The sequence below is a fragment of the Phyllostomus hastatus genome, unplaced genomic scaffold (genome assembly GCF_019186645.2).
Source record: "Phyllostomus hastatus isolate PE091 unplaced genomic scaffold, TTU_PhHast_1.1 phas_scaffold_78, whole genome shotgun sequence".
Classification (NCBI taxonomy): domain Eukaryota; kingdom Metazoa; phylum Chordata; class Mammalia; order Chiroptera; family Phyllostomidae; genus Phyllostomus; species Phyllostomus hastatus.
In genome coordinates this window covers 49,072,360-49,090,513 of record NW_025334041.1, presented here as the reverse complement: position 1 = coordinate 49,090,513, position 18,154 = coordinate 49,072,360, and the positions used below count along the sequence as shown (strand labels likewise).

The following is an 18,154-nucleotide window of genomic DNA, read 5'->3' as shown; positions in this document are numbered from 1 at the left end:
TCCGACCACAAGGGACTGAAACTAGAAACCACCTCAAGGAAAAAACTTAAAAGCTCTCAAAATCATGGAGATTGAATAGCATGCTATTAAACAATGAATGGGTCAAGAATGAGATCAAGGAAGAAATCAAAAAGTTTCTGGAAACAAATGAAAATAAGCTCACAACAACCCCAAAACTTATGGGACACAGCAAAGGCAGTCCTAAAAGGGAAGTTCATAGCGATACAGGCCTCCCTGCAAAAGATAGGAATATTTCAAATAAACAACCTAACCCTACAGGTACTAGAACTGAAGGAACAACAACAAAGACAGCCCAGAGCAAGTAGAAGGAAGGAAATAACCAAGATCAGAGCAGAATTAAATGACATAGAGACTAAAAAGCACAATTTTAAGGACCAGTGAATCCAGGAGTTTGTTCTTTGAAAAGGTAGGCAAGATTGACAAGCCTTTAAAAGCAGACTCAACAGAAAAGAGACAGAACCCAAATAAACGCAATCAGAAATGAAAGAGGAGAGATTACTACTGATACCACAGAAATACAAAGGACTATAAGAAATTACTACAAAGAACAATACACCAAGAAATTGGAAAACCTAGGTGAAATAAACAAATTTCTAGAAAAATGTAATCTTCTAAAACTCAGTGAAGAAGCAGCAGAAAGCCTGAACAGATCAATAACAGCAAAAGAAATTGAAGCAGAAATCAAAAAATTCCCAACACACAAAAGCCCTGGACCAGATGGTTTCACAGGAGAATTTTACAAAGCATTTAAGGAAGAGCTAACCCCTATCCATCACAGACTACTCCAAAAAATCTAAGAAGACAGAAGACTCCCAACCTCTTTTTATGAAGCCAGCATCATGCTAATCCCAAAACCAGATAAAGACACAACAAAGAAAGAAAACTTCAGGTCAATATCACTGATGAACATAGACGTTAAAATCCTCAACAAAATATTGGCAAACCACATCCAACAATACATTAAAAAGATCATACACCATGACCAAGTGGGATTCATTCCAGGGATGCAAGGATGGTACAATATTCCCAAATCAATAAATGTAATGCATCACATAAAAGCAAAGACAAAAATCACAAATCATATCAATAGATATGGAAAAAGCATTTGATGAGGTACAGCACCCACTTATGATTAAAACACTCAGCAAAGTGGGAACAGAGGAAGCATTCCTCAATATAATAAAGGCCATATATGAGAGACCTACAGCCAATAGCACATTCAATGGATAAAAACTAAAAACTTTCCCACTAAGATTAGGAACAAGACAAGGCTGTCCACTTTCACCACTTCTATTCAACATAGTAATGGAACTCCTTGCAACAGCAATCAGACAAGAAAAGGAAATAAAAGGCATCCAAATTGGAAAAGAGGAAATAAAACTGTCATTGTTTGCAGATGATATAATTGTGTACATAGAAAATCCTATAGATTCCACCAAAAAACTGCTCAACCTAATAAATGAGTTTGGCAAAACAGTAGGATACAAAGTCAATATTCGGAAATCAAAGGCATTTCTGTATACCAACAATGTAATATCAGAAATAGAAATCAGGGAAAAAATCCCATTTGATATAGCAACAAGAAAAATAAAGTACCTAGGAATAAACCTAGAAAAGGAAATAAAAGACCTGTACTCAGAAAACTACACAACAGGGAAAAAAGAAATTAAGAAAGACACAAAGAAATGGAAACATACACCGTGTTCATGGATTGGAAGAATTAACATCATCAAAAATGTCCATACTACCCAAAGCAATTTATAGATTCAATGTAGTACTTATTAAAGTACCAATAGCATATTTCACAGATATAGAACAAATACTTCAAAAATTTATATGGAAACATAAACAACCCTGAATAGCTGCAGCGATTTTGAGACAGAAGAACAAAGTAGGAGTGATCATGATACCCGATATCAAACTGCATTACAAGGCCACTGTAATCAAAACAGCCTGGTACTGGCATAAGAACATACACATGGACCAATGGAACAGAACTGAGAGCCCAGAAATAAACCCAAGTCTCTATGGCCAATTAGTATTTGACAAAGGGGTACAAAGCATAAAATGGAGCAAAAATAGCTTCTTCAACAAATGGTGCTGGGAGAGCTACATGCAAAAAAAAAAAAAAAACTTTATCACCAACTTACATCATACACAAAAACAAATTCAAGATGGATAAAAGACTCAAAAATAAGTCGTGACACCATAAAAGTTCTTCAGGAGAACATACACAGGAAAATCTCAGATATTTTCACTGATATGTCCCCTAGAGCAAGGGACATAAAGGAAAGAATAAACACAAATGGGACCTCATCAGAATAAAAAAGCTTCTGCATGGCTAAAGAAAATAGCATTAAAACAAAAAGAAAACCAACTGTATAGAAAAACATATTTGCCAATGATACCTCAGACAAGGGTTTGATCTCCAAAATATATCAAGAACTCACATGACTCCACTCTAAGAACACAAGCAACCCAATTAAAAAATGGGCAAAAGACTTGAACAGACACTTCTCGAAGGAGGACATACAGAGGGTCCAGAGACATATGAAAAGACGCTCAGCATCACTGGCCATCAGAGAGATGCAAATTAAAATCACAATGATACCTTCACACCCACCATTGAGAATGGCCATCATAAACAAAGCAGCAAATAACAAGTGCTGGAGAGGTTGTAGAGCAAAGGGAAGGAACCCTAGTGCACTGTTGGTGGGAATGCAGACTGGTACAACCACTACGGAAAATGGTACGGAATTTCCTCAGAAAACTAAAAATGGAACTGCCTTTTGACCTGGCAATTCCACTGCTAGGATTATATCCTAAGAACCCTGAAACACCAACCCAAAAGAACCTATGCACCCCAGTGTTCATAGTAGCACAATTTACAATAGCCAAGTGCTGGAAGCAAGCCAAGTGCCCATCGCTAAATAAACAGATTAAAAAACTATGGTCCATTCACACGATGGAATTCTATGCAGCAGAAAGAAAGGAGCTACTACCTTTTCCAACAGCATGGATGGAATTGGAGAGCATTATGCTAAGTGAAATACACCAGGTGATGAGCAACAAATACCACATGGTCTCACCTTTAACTGGAACCTGATCAACAAAACAAACAAGCAAGCAAAATATAACCAAAGACATTGAAATTAAGAACTGACAGTAACCAGAGGGGAGGGGATAATGGGGGGAAAGAAGTAAAGGGTTTACATGAACTATAAAGGACACATGGACAAAAACAAGTGGGGCCTGTAGACAGGGGAGGGAGGTGGAGCTGGCTGGGTGGTGAGAAGGGGTAGCAGGGGAAGGGCAGAAAACTGTATTTGAACAACAATAAAATTCAAAAGTTATTTTAAAAATGGAATGGGAGCCTAGCCAAGCTACAAATTCTATTTCTTTTCCTGAGAGACAGTACCCCTAACTGATCTGGTTTGGCAAGGAGAAGGAGGACTGTGTGTGTCTGTGGGATTTTTAAAGAGACTTTGAAATTTAATGACAACATTCCACCATTACTCTAAACCTGTATAACTTTTGAATAAATAATTCCTTTCCTTTTTACCAAACTCTGGCATTGAGAGTCACAGTTCATATTGGCAGTGGGCAAAAAGAACCCGGAGTGATTAAGACCACTGCAGGGGAGAAGGGGGATATTTTTTCTGCAATAGTATCTGGTGCCACAGAACAAAAGACCCACAGGGGGTTTTCTGTAACAATCCCATTCCTTTTTTTTTTTAACCACTGTTGTTTTTATCTAAAGTAGTAAACATAACCCTATTTGCCTTGCTTGAAAGACTGAAAATGTATATAAAATGCTTAGTGCCTGACCCACCAGGGGCACTCCATAAATTAATTCTCTTTTCCTTCCTATATTCAATGTCATGATTTAGTCTCATAATGGTTTCAGAATGTTACAGTAACAATTTTTATTCCTTTTAAGGCATAATGCTTTATATAACATGATTCTTGAACTTGGTATCACTTTATCATTTTTCTTTAAATCGAATTGCTTCTTATGATGTTCACTGACATTTCCTATGTCCTGTCATTCTAGGAGTAAATGCAGTATCACTTTAATGTGTATTTCTCTGCTCACATTCCATCTTCTCTCCATTTTCAGCAAAGCCCTGCTGAGATACACTGCTCACAGGATTAGTGGTGAAGGGGCACTCAAACAATTGTGTTTAAAAAGTAACCTACACCCTCAATGGTGCAGCTGTGTTGGACGGCATCATCCTGCAAAGCGAAAGGTGGTTGGTTCCATTCCAGAGCAGGGCAAATCCAGAGCAGGTTCAGTCCACCGATGGGGCGTGTATGAAAGGCAATCAATCGATGTTTCCCTCGCATGAATGTTTCTTCCCCTGTCTTACTCCCTTCCCTCCCTTCCCCTCTCTCTAAAATTAAATAAAAGCTTTAAAAAAAATTAACCTACATAACTGTAGCCCCAACTCATCAATTGATATGTATAAGGTACAATAAATACTAGTGAAACTTGCCCAGAAATAAATCTCATGTCATACAGTTTTAGACAGAAAAGTAAATAATTTACTCTAAGATTCTTATCTCTGTACCTATGGAAAGAATTTTTAATCACAAAAACAAGGTATCACCCTATTGATTCTCTTATTATTTCCACCACTGCTCATAAAGACTATATACCAAACTAGACTACAATCATTCTTGATAGCTCTACTTTGAGATAAAATTTGACGACTTACTAACGTGAACATAATCTCTCATTCCACAAGTTAGCATAATTTACTTTTTGTTTTCAACATTTAAAATAAATATGCCTTGAGATTACAAAAATTTAGGAGGGTAAAATAAACAGCATCCCAATACAGCACATTTTCCTAATCCTTGTCTTTCTCTTTACAGACTTGGTCACTACATTAGAGTAAATTTTGTCAGTAATGGCTGACAAATTAAAATAAAACTCAACCTTAAAACACCTTTAGGAATATAGTACGGATGGAAATAAGGTAATTTTATGAAATGAATCACTTATTTGCATTATATAAACATCAAAGATGATCTGTGTGAAATGTTTATCTTGTGGTTTTCAACAAGAAGAATCTAGTTATACTTAAAAGAAAGAGTAATTTTCTCAAACCAAACATGGTAAAACTTCATTTGTCCTCTACCTTCAGAGAAGAAGTATTCCACAAAGGTGAGTTTTTCAAATAACAGTTTACCCATTTCAATACCCAAACTTTACTTCAACCATTCTGGATAGAAATACTCTCAGCTATGTCCTTCTACCAGTGCAGGTAATGAACCTAATTTAAGCACTTGTAATCACTGTGAATATGCAGGAGGTTACTGTGGTATCTTGAAGACAGCAATAGCCATAGGGGTATTAAGAAATGTAAAGCAATTTGCTCCAATTCTAAATGGCCACATGACGATAAGTTCTTATGGCACCTGCATTTTAAGTTTTCCTGCCCCTTATTAAAAACTCTCATCCATCACTGTTTCTACAGTGTCCTTGACCCTTTACCCAATCTTCTAAATAGTGCTTCTAAACTGTGGCTCATGAATCATGCATATACTAATAACTAATTAAGTGCAAGAATAAACAAATTGGGGTGACAGTCTGCATTTAAAAGGGATATTAGCTTCACTGCACAGTGTAATTTTAAGTTTAGCCAATCAGAGAATATTTCCACCTACTTCCTATTCTTGACTATATCAGAGGTTATGTTTTCCTGGGAAAATGACAAATAAATTATCAATCTATAGCAGCGATTTTCAACCTTTTTCATCTCGTGGCACACATAAACTACTAAAATTCTGCAGCATACCAAGAAGTATAATCTTTGTTGATCTGATAAAAAAAATAGGTATAATTTTGATTCATTCACAAGGAACAGCTGTTGCCAGTTACCTGACAATCTAAGGGAAAAAAGTCAGTGCCCCTGACAAAGTAGTCAGGTATTGCATGTTTTAAAAATTCTTGTGGCACATCAGTGTGCCTGCAGCTACATACCAATGGAAACCACTGCTCTATAGCAATTATTCTCTTCATACCTTATTCTCCAGTACTGGTATCATTTAAAAAATGTCACCATTAATAAGCAAAATCCATAACACAGAGTTACCTGAGGCACGCCTTGTGAATCGGTTTATTACCGGAGCTAAAAGAAAAAAAAAAGCAGAATATGATTAGATAAAAATCTAATTTAGCCGAAGTCCTGAAAAAAACCTAAATAAGTTAAGTGATCCTGTAAGTTAAATATGAAAAAGTAAGTGAATAATCAAGAGGAAATACCACAAACATATGAAAAGTAAATGTTTAAATTTACTAATCAAAGAAATACAAGTTAAAATATTTCACTTGTTTAAAAACTAGTGTCCCCCAAAACACTTTAAATAAAAAATTCCCTAGTTAGAGACAGCTGTTCAGTGTCTACTTACCTGAAGACAGTGTAAATCTATAGAACATTTTTATAAATAATTTAACGATTACATCAAGTGCCATAAAACATAAAAGGTTTGTGTCCTTTAATAAACTAATTCTACTTTTACTTTTAGAGATTTATCCTAAAGAAATACCACTAGACCCTGGCTGGGTAACTCAGTTGGTTAGAGCATCATCCAGATATATCAAGGTAGGAGGTTTAATCTCTAATCAGGGAACACACAAGAAGCAACGAATGAAGACCTAAATAAGTGCAACAACAAATTGATGTCTCTCTCTTTCTCTCTCACTAAAAAATCAATAAATAATAACTAAAAAGAAATACCACTAGAGAAAGAAGAAAGTAATGTATGTATGTAACTATTCAGCAGCATCATTTTTACAATGGCAAATATTAGGAAACAAAATTTAAAATGCCCACATATACCAAAATCATTATTTGGTGAAGGACAATGTAGCCTCGACATTCTCAGATTTAAGCTATGTGGCTTTACAATTTTTGTGTAACCCAAAGGTCCATGACATACAAATCTATACATTGAAGGCTACAATTTCAGGCTGGTATGTGCGAGTGTACCACTCAACTTGGAAGCCTGTCATGGGCCCGCTTCCCAGACTCAACTCAGCCCACTATTTCTTCTTGGTTTTGGTTTTAGTTATCTCAAGAAGTTAGGTTTTTAAAAACTTCATTTCTTGAGAGAATCAGGTAAAATTGTTGCCCATATTATTTACAGAAATGAGAGCATGTACTATACAGTATATTTAGTAGCAGAATGTCATGAGCCTATTGTAATACTTTTTAATATTTCAGTATTTTCAAAACAGTAATTATAAAAACTGTTTACATTATGGAAATAGGTCAAGTAAAAAAGACTTAAAATTTTTATCAGCCTTATTGTATGCTGCCTGAAAAATATGAACACACAGTAGCAAGTACTAGGAGAAAACTGCATCAGATGTTCTAAACGAGTCCTTACAACCATGCTATTAAATATCAGCATCACTGTATTACTGATAAGGACAATTTACAACAAGGCTCAGAGATACTGATTAATTTGCTTTACCTCACACAACCACCCTATGACAGATGGAGAATTTAAACTTATGTACATCACCAAAAGGCTGCCTCACAAAGAACAGAAAGCAAAAATATTGATTCCTGAAATCACAATAATAGCTAAGTATTTCCCCCATATTGATTTGCATTGTTATTAAAGATTAACGTTGTGAAGTAATTCACAAATCCAATTATCAAAATATTATACTTTATAGCAAAACTGTATCCTTCAAGAGATAAAATTCTCATAATTTATGTACCAAAATAATTTAGCCATGTTTGCCAAGTTACAAATTATGTATGAAAAAGCCTCTAATTGGGTAAACTGTAAGTTACATATATTTACACTTCCATTAGTTTTCTTGAATACTTTCAAACCCATTTTCACACTTGCTTCAGAAGCTGGTCTAAAGAAAGCCTCCCCAGAAAAGCTACAAGGATGGGGAATGGAGGGGATGCAAAAAGCTTCAACCACAGAATGCAGGGTAGTATAGTGCAGACTGATAAAGGCAAGATGAAGGCAAAAACATATCTTAGCCTTAGGGGAAAAAACAGAGTAGACTTCCACCTGCAGCCTGTCGAGCCTCTCTAGACCATGACATCATAGCACAACGAGCTTCTGGCTTGAGATGATCTCTTTGGGTTTCTGTGTCTCGGAAGTGTTTAAGGCAGAGATTTTCAACACAAGTGGCACTGCCACCTAGAAGGTGTATTCTGAGCTTGTGGGGGCAATTTTTTCATTGTCACCATAATTTAGAAGACATCCTTGGCATTTGGCAGACGACATACAGGGCAGTTCTGTACAACAGAGAACTGTCCTGAATCCCACAATTTTTGTCCTGTTCTCCTTTCAAATATCCAACTGGACATTCATGGTGCAAAAAAGTCAGTTTATAGCCATCTGAGCCTGGATCCAAACACTGCTTTATGTAAACATGATTATTTTATACAGTTTTAATATACACCAAATTTTCCACAACATGATTACCACATAAATTAAAGGAATTTGGGGCAGGGTTGTATTTTGTTTTGTTTGGAATTTTAATATAAGATGTTCATTATTTCAAAAAGTCACGTCACAGCTGCAGTGCCACTTCATATTCGTAGTGACTTCACATGGAAGTGGAACACCTGACACCATGCCTTCTCGTGTGCATGCTGACAGACATCCCTACCAAAACATAGCTCACTTACTATAAATTGCTTTCTTCATTTCTCCTGTATATTTTTGCTAGAAATTGTATCAACTTTTAAATTGTGGGCAAATAGGTTATATGACTATGATTTCCACTTCTCAACAGCAAATGGGCCCAGAACTGGGTTGTTAAGAAGATGGTTGCCCCCAGCTAGTGGTCTGCAGTAGCCAAGGTGAAGACTGGGTGTCAACAACAATTACCAAAAATCCAGTCCCTCAATCCATATTCCTCCACACTCACTTGCAGGGATGAAACACACCTTTCCTGCACAAACTTTTGGCAAGTTAATAGTAACCTTCACAATTTTTCTAGATTTTTTTAGTCTAATTACCAAGGGTGACATATTGCCTTGCAGGAAATAAAGCAATGTTATGTCTGGGCAGAGTAGCCTGGTGTTCTCTCTCAGGAACCCCAGGACAGGGAAGGGAATAGGAGGAAGGTGAGGACAGGCACTGCTGACATTCCCTGCCCCTGGGGATCAAGCTGAGACCCAGGTTCGGGTGCCACCCAGAGTCAGGAGACTAAGGCTCCATCCACTACCGGCCCTGTTGCCTTCTGTGAAACCTCAGATGAATCATGTAACTTTGATTTAAATTCTCAACTTACAAAAAGTAAGACCTGCCTGCCTTCTTTTGGGGGGGAGGGCAGGGGTTATGAAGAAAAAATAGAAACATCTTTGAAAGTGCCTATAAACTATGCATCCCTATTCAAATGTAAGAGACTGATGTTTATTGTGGGCTACTGTTACAAATTTTAATATTACCATTTTCAACACACACAAAGTAAACAGCAGTACAAACTCACAAAAAAGTTGGCAGATGATGTTTTTAAATGTGACAAGTCAAATAAAGTTTTCACCTTTAGAGTTTCTGATCTATATATATACTATGAATGTATTTACACCCCCCCCAAAAAAAACACAAAAACCAATATTAGCAACTAGGAAAATACAGAAGGAAAAATATAGGAAATGCATTGTGTTTCTGGAGAAACATGAAATGTAACTTAAGTATACACTATTATAGGAACAAATTTAAAGGACACATGGACAAAAACTAGAGGGAGGGTGGTAATGGGAGGGAAGTGGGGAGGGTTGGGTGGGTGGGCTGGATTGGGAGTAAAAGGGAGAAAACTGTACTTGAACAATGATCAAAATAAAAAAAAATACACTAAACTGCTAACAGTTTAAAGAGATACAACCTAAGATCTTAGTGAATCTTCAAGAAAAATGCAGAATTATTTACATAGCTTTGACTTTCTTCCAAACGCCATTGCAGTGGAAGACTGAGAGTCCTATGTCCTATGAATATCTTAATTCTTGTCAAACCAGAAATCCCCTCAGTTCCCAAACCATATTCCACTAGACTGGTCTCAATTCCTCTCCCAGGAGACCCAGAAGTGTAACTGTAATCCTGAAATATTCTTACAAGAAAAATCCTCCATGACTTGAGGTGAACTGAATGAGCCTCTATTCCTAAAGCCTCCCAACCTGTGGCTCCACTGGTGTCAGCAGGACCTGCTAATCTTCCCAGTTCTTTGTGCCCAAAGCCTAAGTACCTGGCAGAGCAGAAGCCCATGTAAATACCTGCAGCACAAATCAATAAACTCTGGGAGGTAAACAAAGCGAGCTCCTTGTCCCACTTATTTTACCGCTTTAAACTGTTAACAGAATCCCTGCCTCTGAAGAGTCTGATGAATGCTAGTTGTGTTTTCAGATTCTGTGACTGCAATGGTTTACACCATGTAAGCAGCTACCTAACCAAAAAAATTAGAAGAGAAATTCTGTACAAAACTAAAAACTTAAATTCTATAAAAACAAAAGCAGTCAACTGGAAAAGCATCAATCTGTGAGTTTGGTCTTCAAGAAGAAACGTCAGGGTAGAGTGGCGCATACGGCAAATTATGGGAAAGAAGTTCCAAGTTAACAAAGTAACAGCCTAGAGTCATGATCTGGGATCATCAAACACATATGTACACACATAGCTTGTCTATACTGAAGCCACATTAGTTAAATGGACTCTGCAGAAAAGTGATCACATGCCCTGAAGGGAGGAGATGTACACAATAATCTTGGAGTCAGTGAAATAATGAGCATCCCTATTCTATTAGTCACCTTTTCGAGTAATAAACACTTTCTGAATCTGTTAACTGTCTACATAAAAGGTACTAGAAATTGCATAAATTGAAACCATGTAAATTAATTGTTTTTAACAGAGCAAATACTTAGCTCAGAATAAATTCATTTCTCTTATGCCCACACTTCAAAAATTAAAAGGGCAGTACAAGTCACTCTTGAATCAAGGAAGAATTAGTTTTTTTAAAAGATCAATAGCAGAAAAGCAAAAAAAAAAAAAAAAACCCCAAAAAGCCTGAAATATTTTGCTAAATAACCTAACACAATTTTCAAACCTTTTACACGTTTCATTCCTGATATTGAAAACAATCACTTACGGTCTATATTTTTGTCCAAAGACAATGAACTTGGGCCACTTTTATAAGTACTACTTAGATACTCTACTCGCCACTGATCTGTGATCCTTTGTGTTTGTTTCCAGACACTGGGAGCCTCTGAAGGGCCTCAGGGGCACTAGGACAGAACCACAGTTGAAAAGACGGTCCTCAAAGCTTCCCAGTCTTGCTCCTAAGATGACACAGATTACCAGCCATGTATCCTCCACATACTTCTGATCAGACATGATGGGAACTGTTTGAGAAGCAGGCATTTGGGGGACCAATTTTCTGCTTCCTTTCTGATTATACAGCATGCAATCCAGAGTCCATCCCACCAAGACATGATGAAGCACGGCCGCAGGGCACAGTGAGAGGACATACAGACACCTGAGCTTTTAGCAAGTGCCAACTTTAAGGACCACTATAAAGATACATATTTTTATTCTTTCTATTCATGAACCAAAGTCCTCAAAATAGAACTGATATTTTAAAATATCACAGTAATAACATGTAACTACTATATAAGGGGAAAAAAACACTCCTACTTACTTTTGCTTGTGAACTTGGTTCTCCACTTTTTAATTCATGGGAACTTTACCAAAAATGCCCTCTTAGGAACAAAAAGAAAAATACAGCTTCAGCTACAACAGTTCCAAGGCTGCTAAGCTCAACACAGAGTTGATGCAATAACAGTTCTGAGAGGAAGGCTCCCAGATACTTTCAGCATTTTTACAATGTGGTTCAGAAGAGGAGTACGATGTAGGATGTCTGTTGTCGAAACTACAGAAATTCAATCTCTGCTTCTACATATACTAATACTGTCTCTTCTAAACCTACAAGGTCAAATATGTACAAAGAGAAGATTTGTGGAGACTACTGTTCTGTTTCTAAGAGTGAATGCTACAGAATAAATTAGTAGGAATAGAGGAAAGCCTAAGGCTTGAGTTCAGATTGTCTCACAACCATAAAGTCACAGCAAAACGAACCCTAAAAAGGGTAATCAAGAAAAATATAAGCCCTGGCTGGCATAGCTCAGTGGTTGAGCGTGGGCTGCGAACCAAAGTGTCGCAGGTTGGATTCCCAGTCAGGGGACATGCCTGGGTTGCAGGCCATGACCCCCAGCAACCGCACATTGATGTTTCTCTCTCTCCCCCCCCCGCCTTCCCTCTCTAAAAATAAATAAATAAAATCTTAAAAAAAAAAAGAAAAATATAAGGACTCTGAAATGAAGAACAACTGAGAAAACAATCAGGGGATGTGATTATGGTTGGCCTAAAAGTACAGTTATAGAAAACCCTCCCCCACAGCTTCATAGGACGAAGTTGTCCCTGCTATTCCAGTCTCAACTCAAAGGGCCCTCCTTGGGAAGCCCTTCCCTGAACACACAGTTGGAAGTAGACCCTACATCATCCGGTCTCATTTTCTTCATAGCCATCAGCACTTCTAAAGGTATCCAGGGTATTATCTTTATTTTGTTTCCTCCCACACTAGACTATAAGCTCTTTGAGGGCAGGGTCCTTCCCTGTCTGTCTGCTTCAAGACTGTACCCCCAGGGCCTAGAACACTGCTTGGTATAAAACATTAGGTTCAACAAAAGCTGAATCAATAATGCTAATGAAAAATTAATATAATAGGCGTTTACCCTCACACCTATGTGGGGATCCTCCAAGGGTCCCCACATAACACTTTGAAATCCACCTTTCCAACACTAGTACATTTGTATAACACACAATGTTTACTACAGCACTCCAGTAACAACAAGTTGGAAACAATCAAAATGCTTATTGAAGAATGTACAAAGTGTCTATTTATACAAGGGTCTATCACACAGCAGTTTAAAATAAATGAACTAGGGTTTAATGAGTCTATGTAACATCATTACAGTGTTCTCAAAAACAAGTAGAAAGATGAAAATTTATATAAATGAAACTTCTGTAAGTGGTACAACTAAAAGGTTTGGAAGTATGCAAAATAACACCGTTTCTAATCTTTGGATAAAATTAGATGGCTAAGTAGTTATAGTACAAACACATGCACCGGAAATAGAAACACCAAACTGACCACAGTGGCAGTCATGGATGGAGAAGAAATGAAGAGAATGGGGTAAGAGAGGGGACTCCTACTGTACGTGATATTTTCTTAAAAGAAAAAAAGACCTCAAGGGTTAAAATGTTAAAATTTGTTAAGAGCTAGAGGATGGTTTATGTGAGTGTTCTTTATTTAGTCTCTGTTCCTTTCTGTGTATTGGAAATATCTCACATTTTAAAGATTTTTATTTATTTTTTTAGACAGAAGGGAAGGGAGGGAGACAGAGAGGGAGAGAAACATCAGTGTGTGGTTGCCTCCCAAGTGCCCCTCACTGGGGACCTGGCCTGCAACCCAGGCATGTACCCTAGACCAGGAATTGAACAGGCCACCATTTGGTTTGCAGGCTGGCGCTCAATACACTGAGCCACACCAACCAGGGCAGAAATATCTCACATTTTAAAAAAATAGAAAATGTTCTGCGCTAGTTGGTTTTGGCAAATAAAAATTTCTTGCTATGCTCTAACAGTATTATCAGTAGCCCAACCATATTAATTCACATTTTTTAAATATCACCTTTGACATATAAAAACTGTACATATTTAAGGTATATTGATAGCTTAATTTGGTATTTTGATATATGCACACAATGTGAAACCACAATCAAGCTAAATAACTTACCACTCTACATAGCTACCATTTTGTGTGTGTGTGTGCGTGTGTGAAAAATTAAAGATATACCTCTCAGGAAATTTCAAGTACATGACACAGTACTGGTTAACTACCGCTCCATGCTGTACGTTAGATCTCCAGAACTCATTCATCTTGCATTAACTAAACTTTGTACTTTTTTAATGCTAAATGTGTTCCTAAAATATTTTTTACAAAACATCCTTTTTACAAATGAGTATTAAAATTCAAACACTAAAATCCTTTTGGTTTTTTTAAAGGGATTGTAAGGAAATTATTTTAAGGAATTATTAAGAATCAAATGTCCTATTGTTACTTAGCTGTTAAACTGCTGCTAATGACAGTCAAATAAGAAATCAAAGATCTGTGAACAACTCCATACAAACAGTTACCTGAAAGAACTGCCTTTTTTTTTTTCTTCTAAAAATCTATTAAGCTAGCAATTTATAGTGGAGCAAGTACAGAATTAGGTTTTTGAAATAAAACCTCATTCTAATGTAAAACTTAGGTATGAATTTGTCCTACCCTGAGCTTACTTTCATAAATATTATGACATGAGGAAACAGAAACAAGCTGTCAATTTAATGCAACTAAATTTTTCCAATTAATTTCTATTTCAGACACATAGTGATGTTCTTACTATAAACATCTGCCTCATTTAAATAAAGTGATGATTTTCAATACTCCTACCTTCTCTTTCCTGGAGCATTTTAAAATGATTTTTTTAAAAACTTAAATAAAACTATAAACTTGAAGATTTTGTACACATAAGTTTGTTTATGCGGTCAGTTAATTCTCGAGGTAGGGGATGGTAGGAAAACAAAGCAAAGCTTTATCCTATTGTTTGGGGGTTGTTTTAACTTTATTTTTAAAAGTCAGATTATTTGCCTTGCATTTCAAATGCAATTAAGAAGTAGGGCTTCAGATTTAAAGGAGCATTTTTTTAAAAGTTTGAAACAGCTCAAAAACCTAAAGACTGTTTTCATATTTTTCATTACCAGCTTTTTTTAATATTCACTCAAGGATATGTTTGTTGATTTGAAAAAAAGAGAGAGAGAGACAGGGAGACATCAATCCCATATGCACCCCACCCATGACCCAACAGGAGACCCAGCATGTGCCCTAACCAGAAATCGAACCCACAACCTTTGGTGTGCAGGATGAAGCTCCAACCAACTGAGCCACCCAGGGCTCGTTAACAGCTTTTTAAAAAAGTTACTATTACTACACAGCCTTGAAAGCAACTTCTCACTTCTTATATTTCCAAGCAAACTTCATTTTTAGAAACTGTCATATTCTCAGATGTCTAAAACTTACTGTTCCTTTCCCCCCCTCTCCCTCCTTCCCTTCTTTCTTTAACAAGCTCATCATGACTATATGCCAGACAGTGTTAACTCACTCATTTCTTACAGCAGCCATCTGAGGTACATACTATCATTATTCCCATTTCATAGATGAAGAAACTGAGGCACAGATGATAAAGTAATTTGCCCAAGGTTCCACATGTTATAAATGGCAGAGCCAGGATTTAAACCCAGAGTCCATGCCAAAGTGAAGTCATTTTTTTTAAAGTGTGCATTGTTTCTAATTTTTCCTGTCACTACTCTTAAAATTTCAGCAACTAAAAGCAATGTTTGTTTTCCATAAACAACCAGGTATAAGAAGTATGAGGAAGAGGATATAGGCTCTAATTGATCACATTTATCAAATTATCAGACACACAAAAAAAAGAACAACATGAGTGTGTACAGGAAAGAATAACAACTGAGGCAGAAGATAACACATTCTGTTTAGAACAAAATTATATGGAGGTGCCCAAAGGACACACGAGTAGAGGTGGTTGGTAAGTGGGTAGCTGTGTTAATCTGAATCTTAAATAAAGGGAAGTCTGTGCTGCAGCGAGAGGAAAAGAGGAAAAATTGGGGGGCTCCAAAGAACATGTGAGCCTTGAGGGGTGGGCAGGAGTCACTCAGAAAGGGAAGGAGGCAGCCTGCACTCAGGCTGATGGAAGAAGGTTCATGGCAACATACAAGTTTTAGATTTGGCATGAAGCTCATATAAGAAGAGGTAATGTGGTAAACTTAGGTTGGTCAGAATGTCTCCTAGATTAGAATGTGAACTACTTACCAGCAAGGTAAGCCTATATGCCTATGTTCTTTGCATTTTGCAGACTGAACCGGTATCAAGCCAATACATAATATGGCCTCATTTTTAATACAATGAAGTCTAAATCTATGAAACTGAAAATAGGCTAAGGCTATTACATTTCATGTGAACATTTTAAAACTCATTTATGTAAAGAATTATTAGGAGACTATTTTAAAAATGTACATTCATGAGAGGGTTTCAATCACTTCAGAAATACCCATGTACAGGCATTTACTATTAATTAGACAGTTTTCAATTGAGGTTAAAGTATATTTGAGCACTTACTCTGGGCAAAGCACAGTCCACACCAGAAAGCTGAAAGAGAGCATAGTCCTGCATTTTCCTGCCTGCCTGGGGTGGGGACACTTGACATCTGCAAAGCTTACTCAGATACAGTGCATATTCACCCTGCCATATTGATGCCATTAATGTTGGCCAGAGAACGGGCACAAATTTCTGTCAGGGCACAACGTCTGCTGGCCTTTAAGAAAGAGTGGGGCTCAGCAGCAAGGTAAGGAGGGAGGACTAGGCGTCAGGACCAGAATAACTTATGCAGCAATATTCAGTCATGTCAGTTAAGAACCATGTCATGTGCCTCTACAGACTGTGTGTTAATGACTACTTAATGAGTATTTATAAAAGAATTGACTTTTCTTCACATCTCGTTACAGTTAAAATTCATTAAATAGATAACACAAGTGCTGGGGACCACCCTGCCTGGTTTCAGGAGCTGTAACCCTCCCATGGCTAAGGCTGAGGGAGCGACCTTCAGACCATAAGCCTCTAAGGAAACAAAAGCTTATCTCCCTGGCAGGAGCACCACTTCTGCTCCTTTTACTTCATCTGTAACTGACCCCAGTGCTTGATCAGTTAGCCAGTGACGGGTAAGACTCCCCAAGGGGGGAACGACCTAAGACAGGCATGATCACGTGGAGGCCCCAGGGAAGGACTTGGGGGGCTATGGAGAAAGGCGGTGATGGATCCTCGCCCCTCAGCTTTCACATAGCCTGAGTTCTCATTCTGCCTGCAAGAAGTCTTCTAATCTCTTGGCTGTCTCGCTCCCTCTGCCTGACTTAATCCTGAAACAATGACAGAGGGCAGTGCAGCCCTGTGCTAGAAAGGGCAGATTCCCCAGGGTGATCAGGCCTGAGAAAGAATACATAAACTCCTGTGAAACCTGCTTCACTAAGAATGCTCTTAATTAAATGATAAAGGTTCGGGCAGGAAATGGGTTTGCTTCTCAGAGTTTTGTAGCCCTTTAGCTAACAGACCCTGACTCAGAATAGGCCCTCCGAGTTCTTTGTATGTTATCTATTGTTTGATCCTTACTGCCTGAACTTTACCTGTATTCCTGGGCAAATCAAAAGCCAGTAAAAACCCTGTGAAGGAAGGATCGGGGCGCTCTCCTCTTAAGAGAGTGGCCAGGCCACTCCGAGGCGCCCTCCCCTTGAGAGGGTAGCCTGGCTGTCCCTTTTCCTCTACACAGGACTTGGTAGTCCGTGTGAATGTCTCATGTCTCATGCATGACACTGCGGACAATGTGGGCTGGTGTCTGCATCACACAAGTATAGTGATAAACATTTTTTCGAAAGACAAAAAAGGGGAGATAATGAAAAGTCTCCCTCCTAACCAGATGTCATCTCCAGAGACATTCTTCCTGAGAGAGATGCTCCATGAAACTGCATTTCTTTTAAACTTCTTTAAGCTTAGATTTTCTTCTAATTCCAATTGGCATTTCCATGGTTTCGTGATTCTTAAAAACCTACAATATGATGAGTCTTTTTGTCCATACTCAGAATCTGCATGAAGAATAGTGGTATTCTATAATCTAGGTTGGAGTTCAAGGTGAAGACAGGAATGTAAATTTAAGGCCTGGATCTTCCCTACTATGGTTTTGGTTTTATTTCCTTTAAAAAAAATAGGATTTCTATTGAGTCAAACAACTTACCTAATGAATGTCCATTTAAGAGAGCATGCGCACCCACAGTAACCCTGCCTATGGGCAGGTCCTTTGTAACCCAACAGCTTAAGTCAGGAAACCAAAGGTAATCAGCCATGCTGTCTTATATATTAATAGTTCTGGGTCATGTTGTGTTGTTTAGTGTTGGGATCTACAAAATGGGTTCATGCACCCCAGGCAGAGTA

General features: G+C 37.7%; 1 protein-coding gene across 1 annotated transcript in view; it reads right to left on the bottom strand.

Annotated features, from left to right (window-relative positions):
* The window catches only part of PRKAR2B (protein kinase cAMP-dependent type II regulatory subunit beta), a 119,421-nt gene that overhangs the window by 89,318 nt on the left and 11,949 nt on the right, over positions 1-18,154 (bottom strand). Inside the window, exon 2 of the mRNA XM_045828483.1 lies at positions 6,123-6,158. Within this exon, the coding sequence (XP_045684439.1) occupies positions 6,123-6,158 (36 nt within the window). The remainder of the gene's footprint in view (positions 1-6,122; positions 6,159-18,154) is intronic.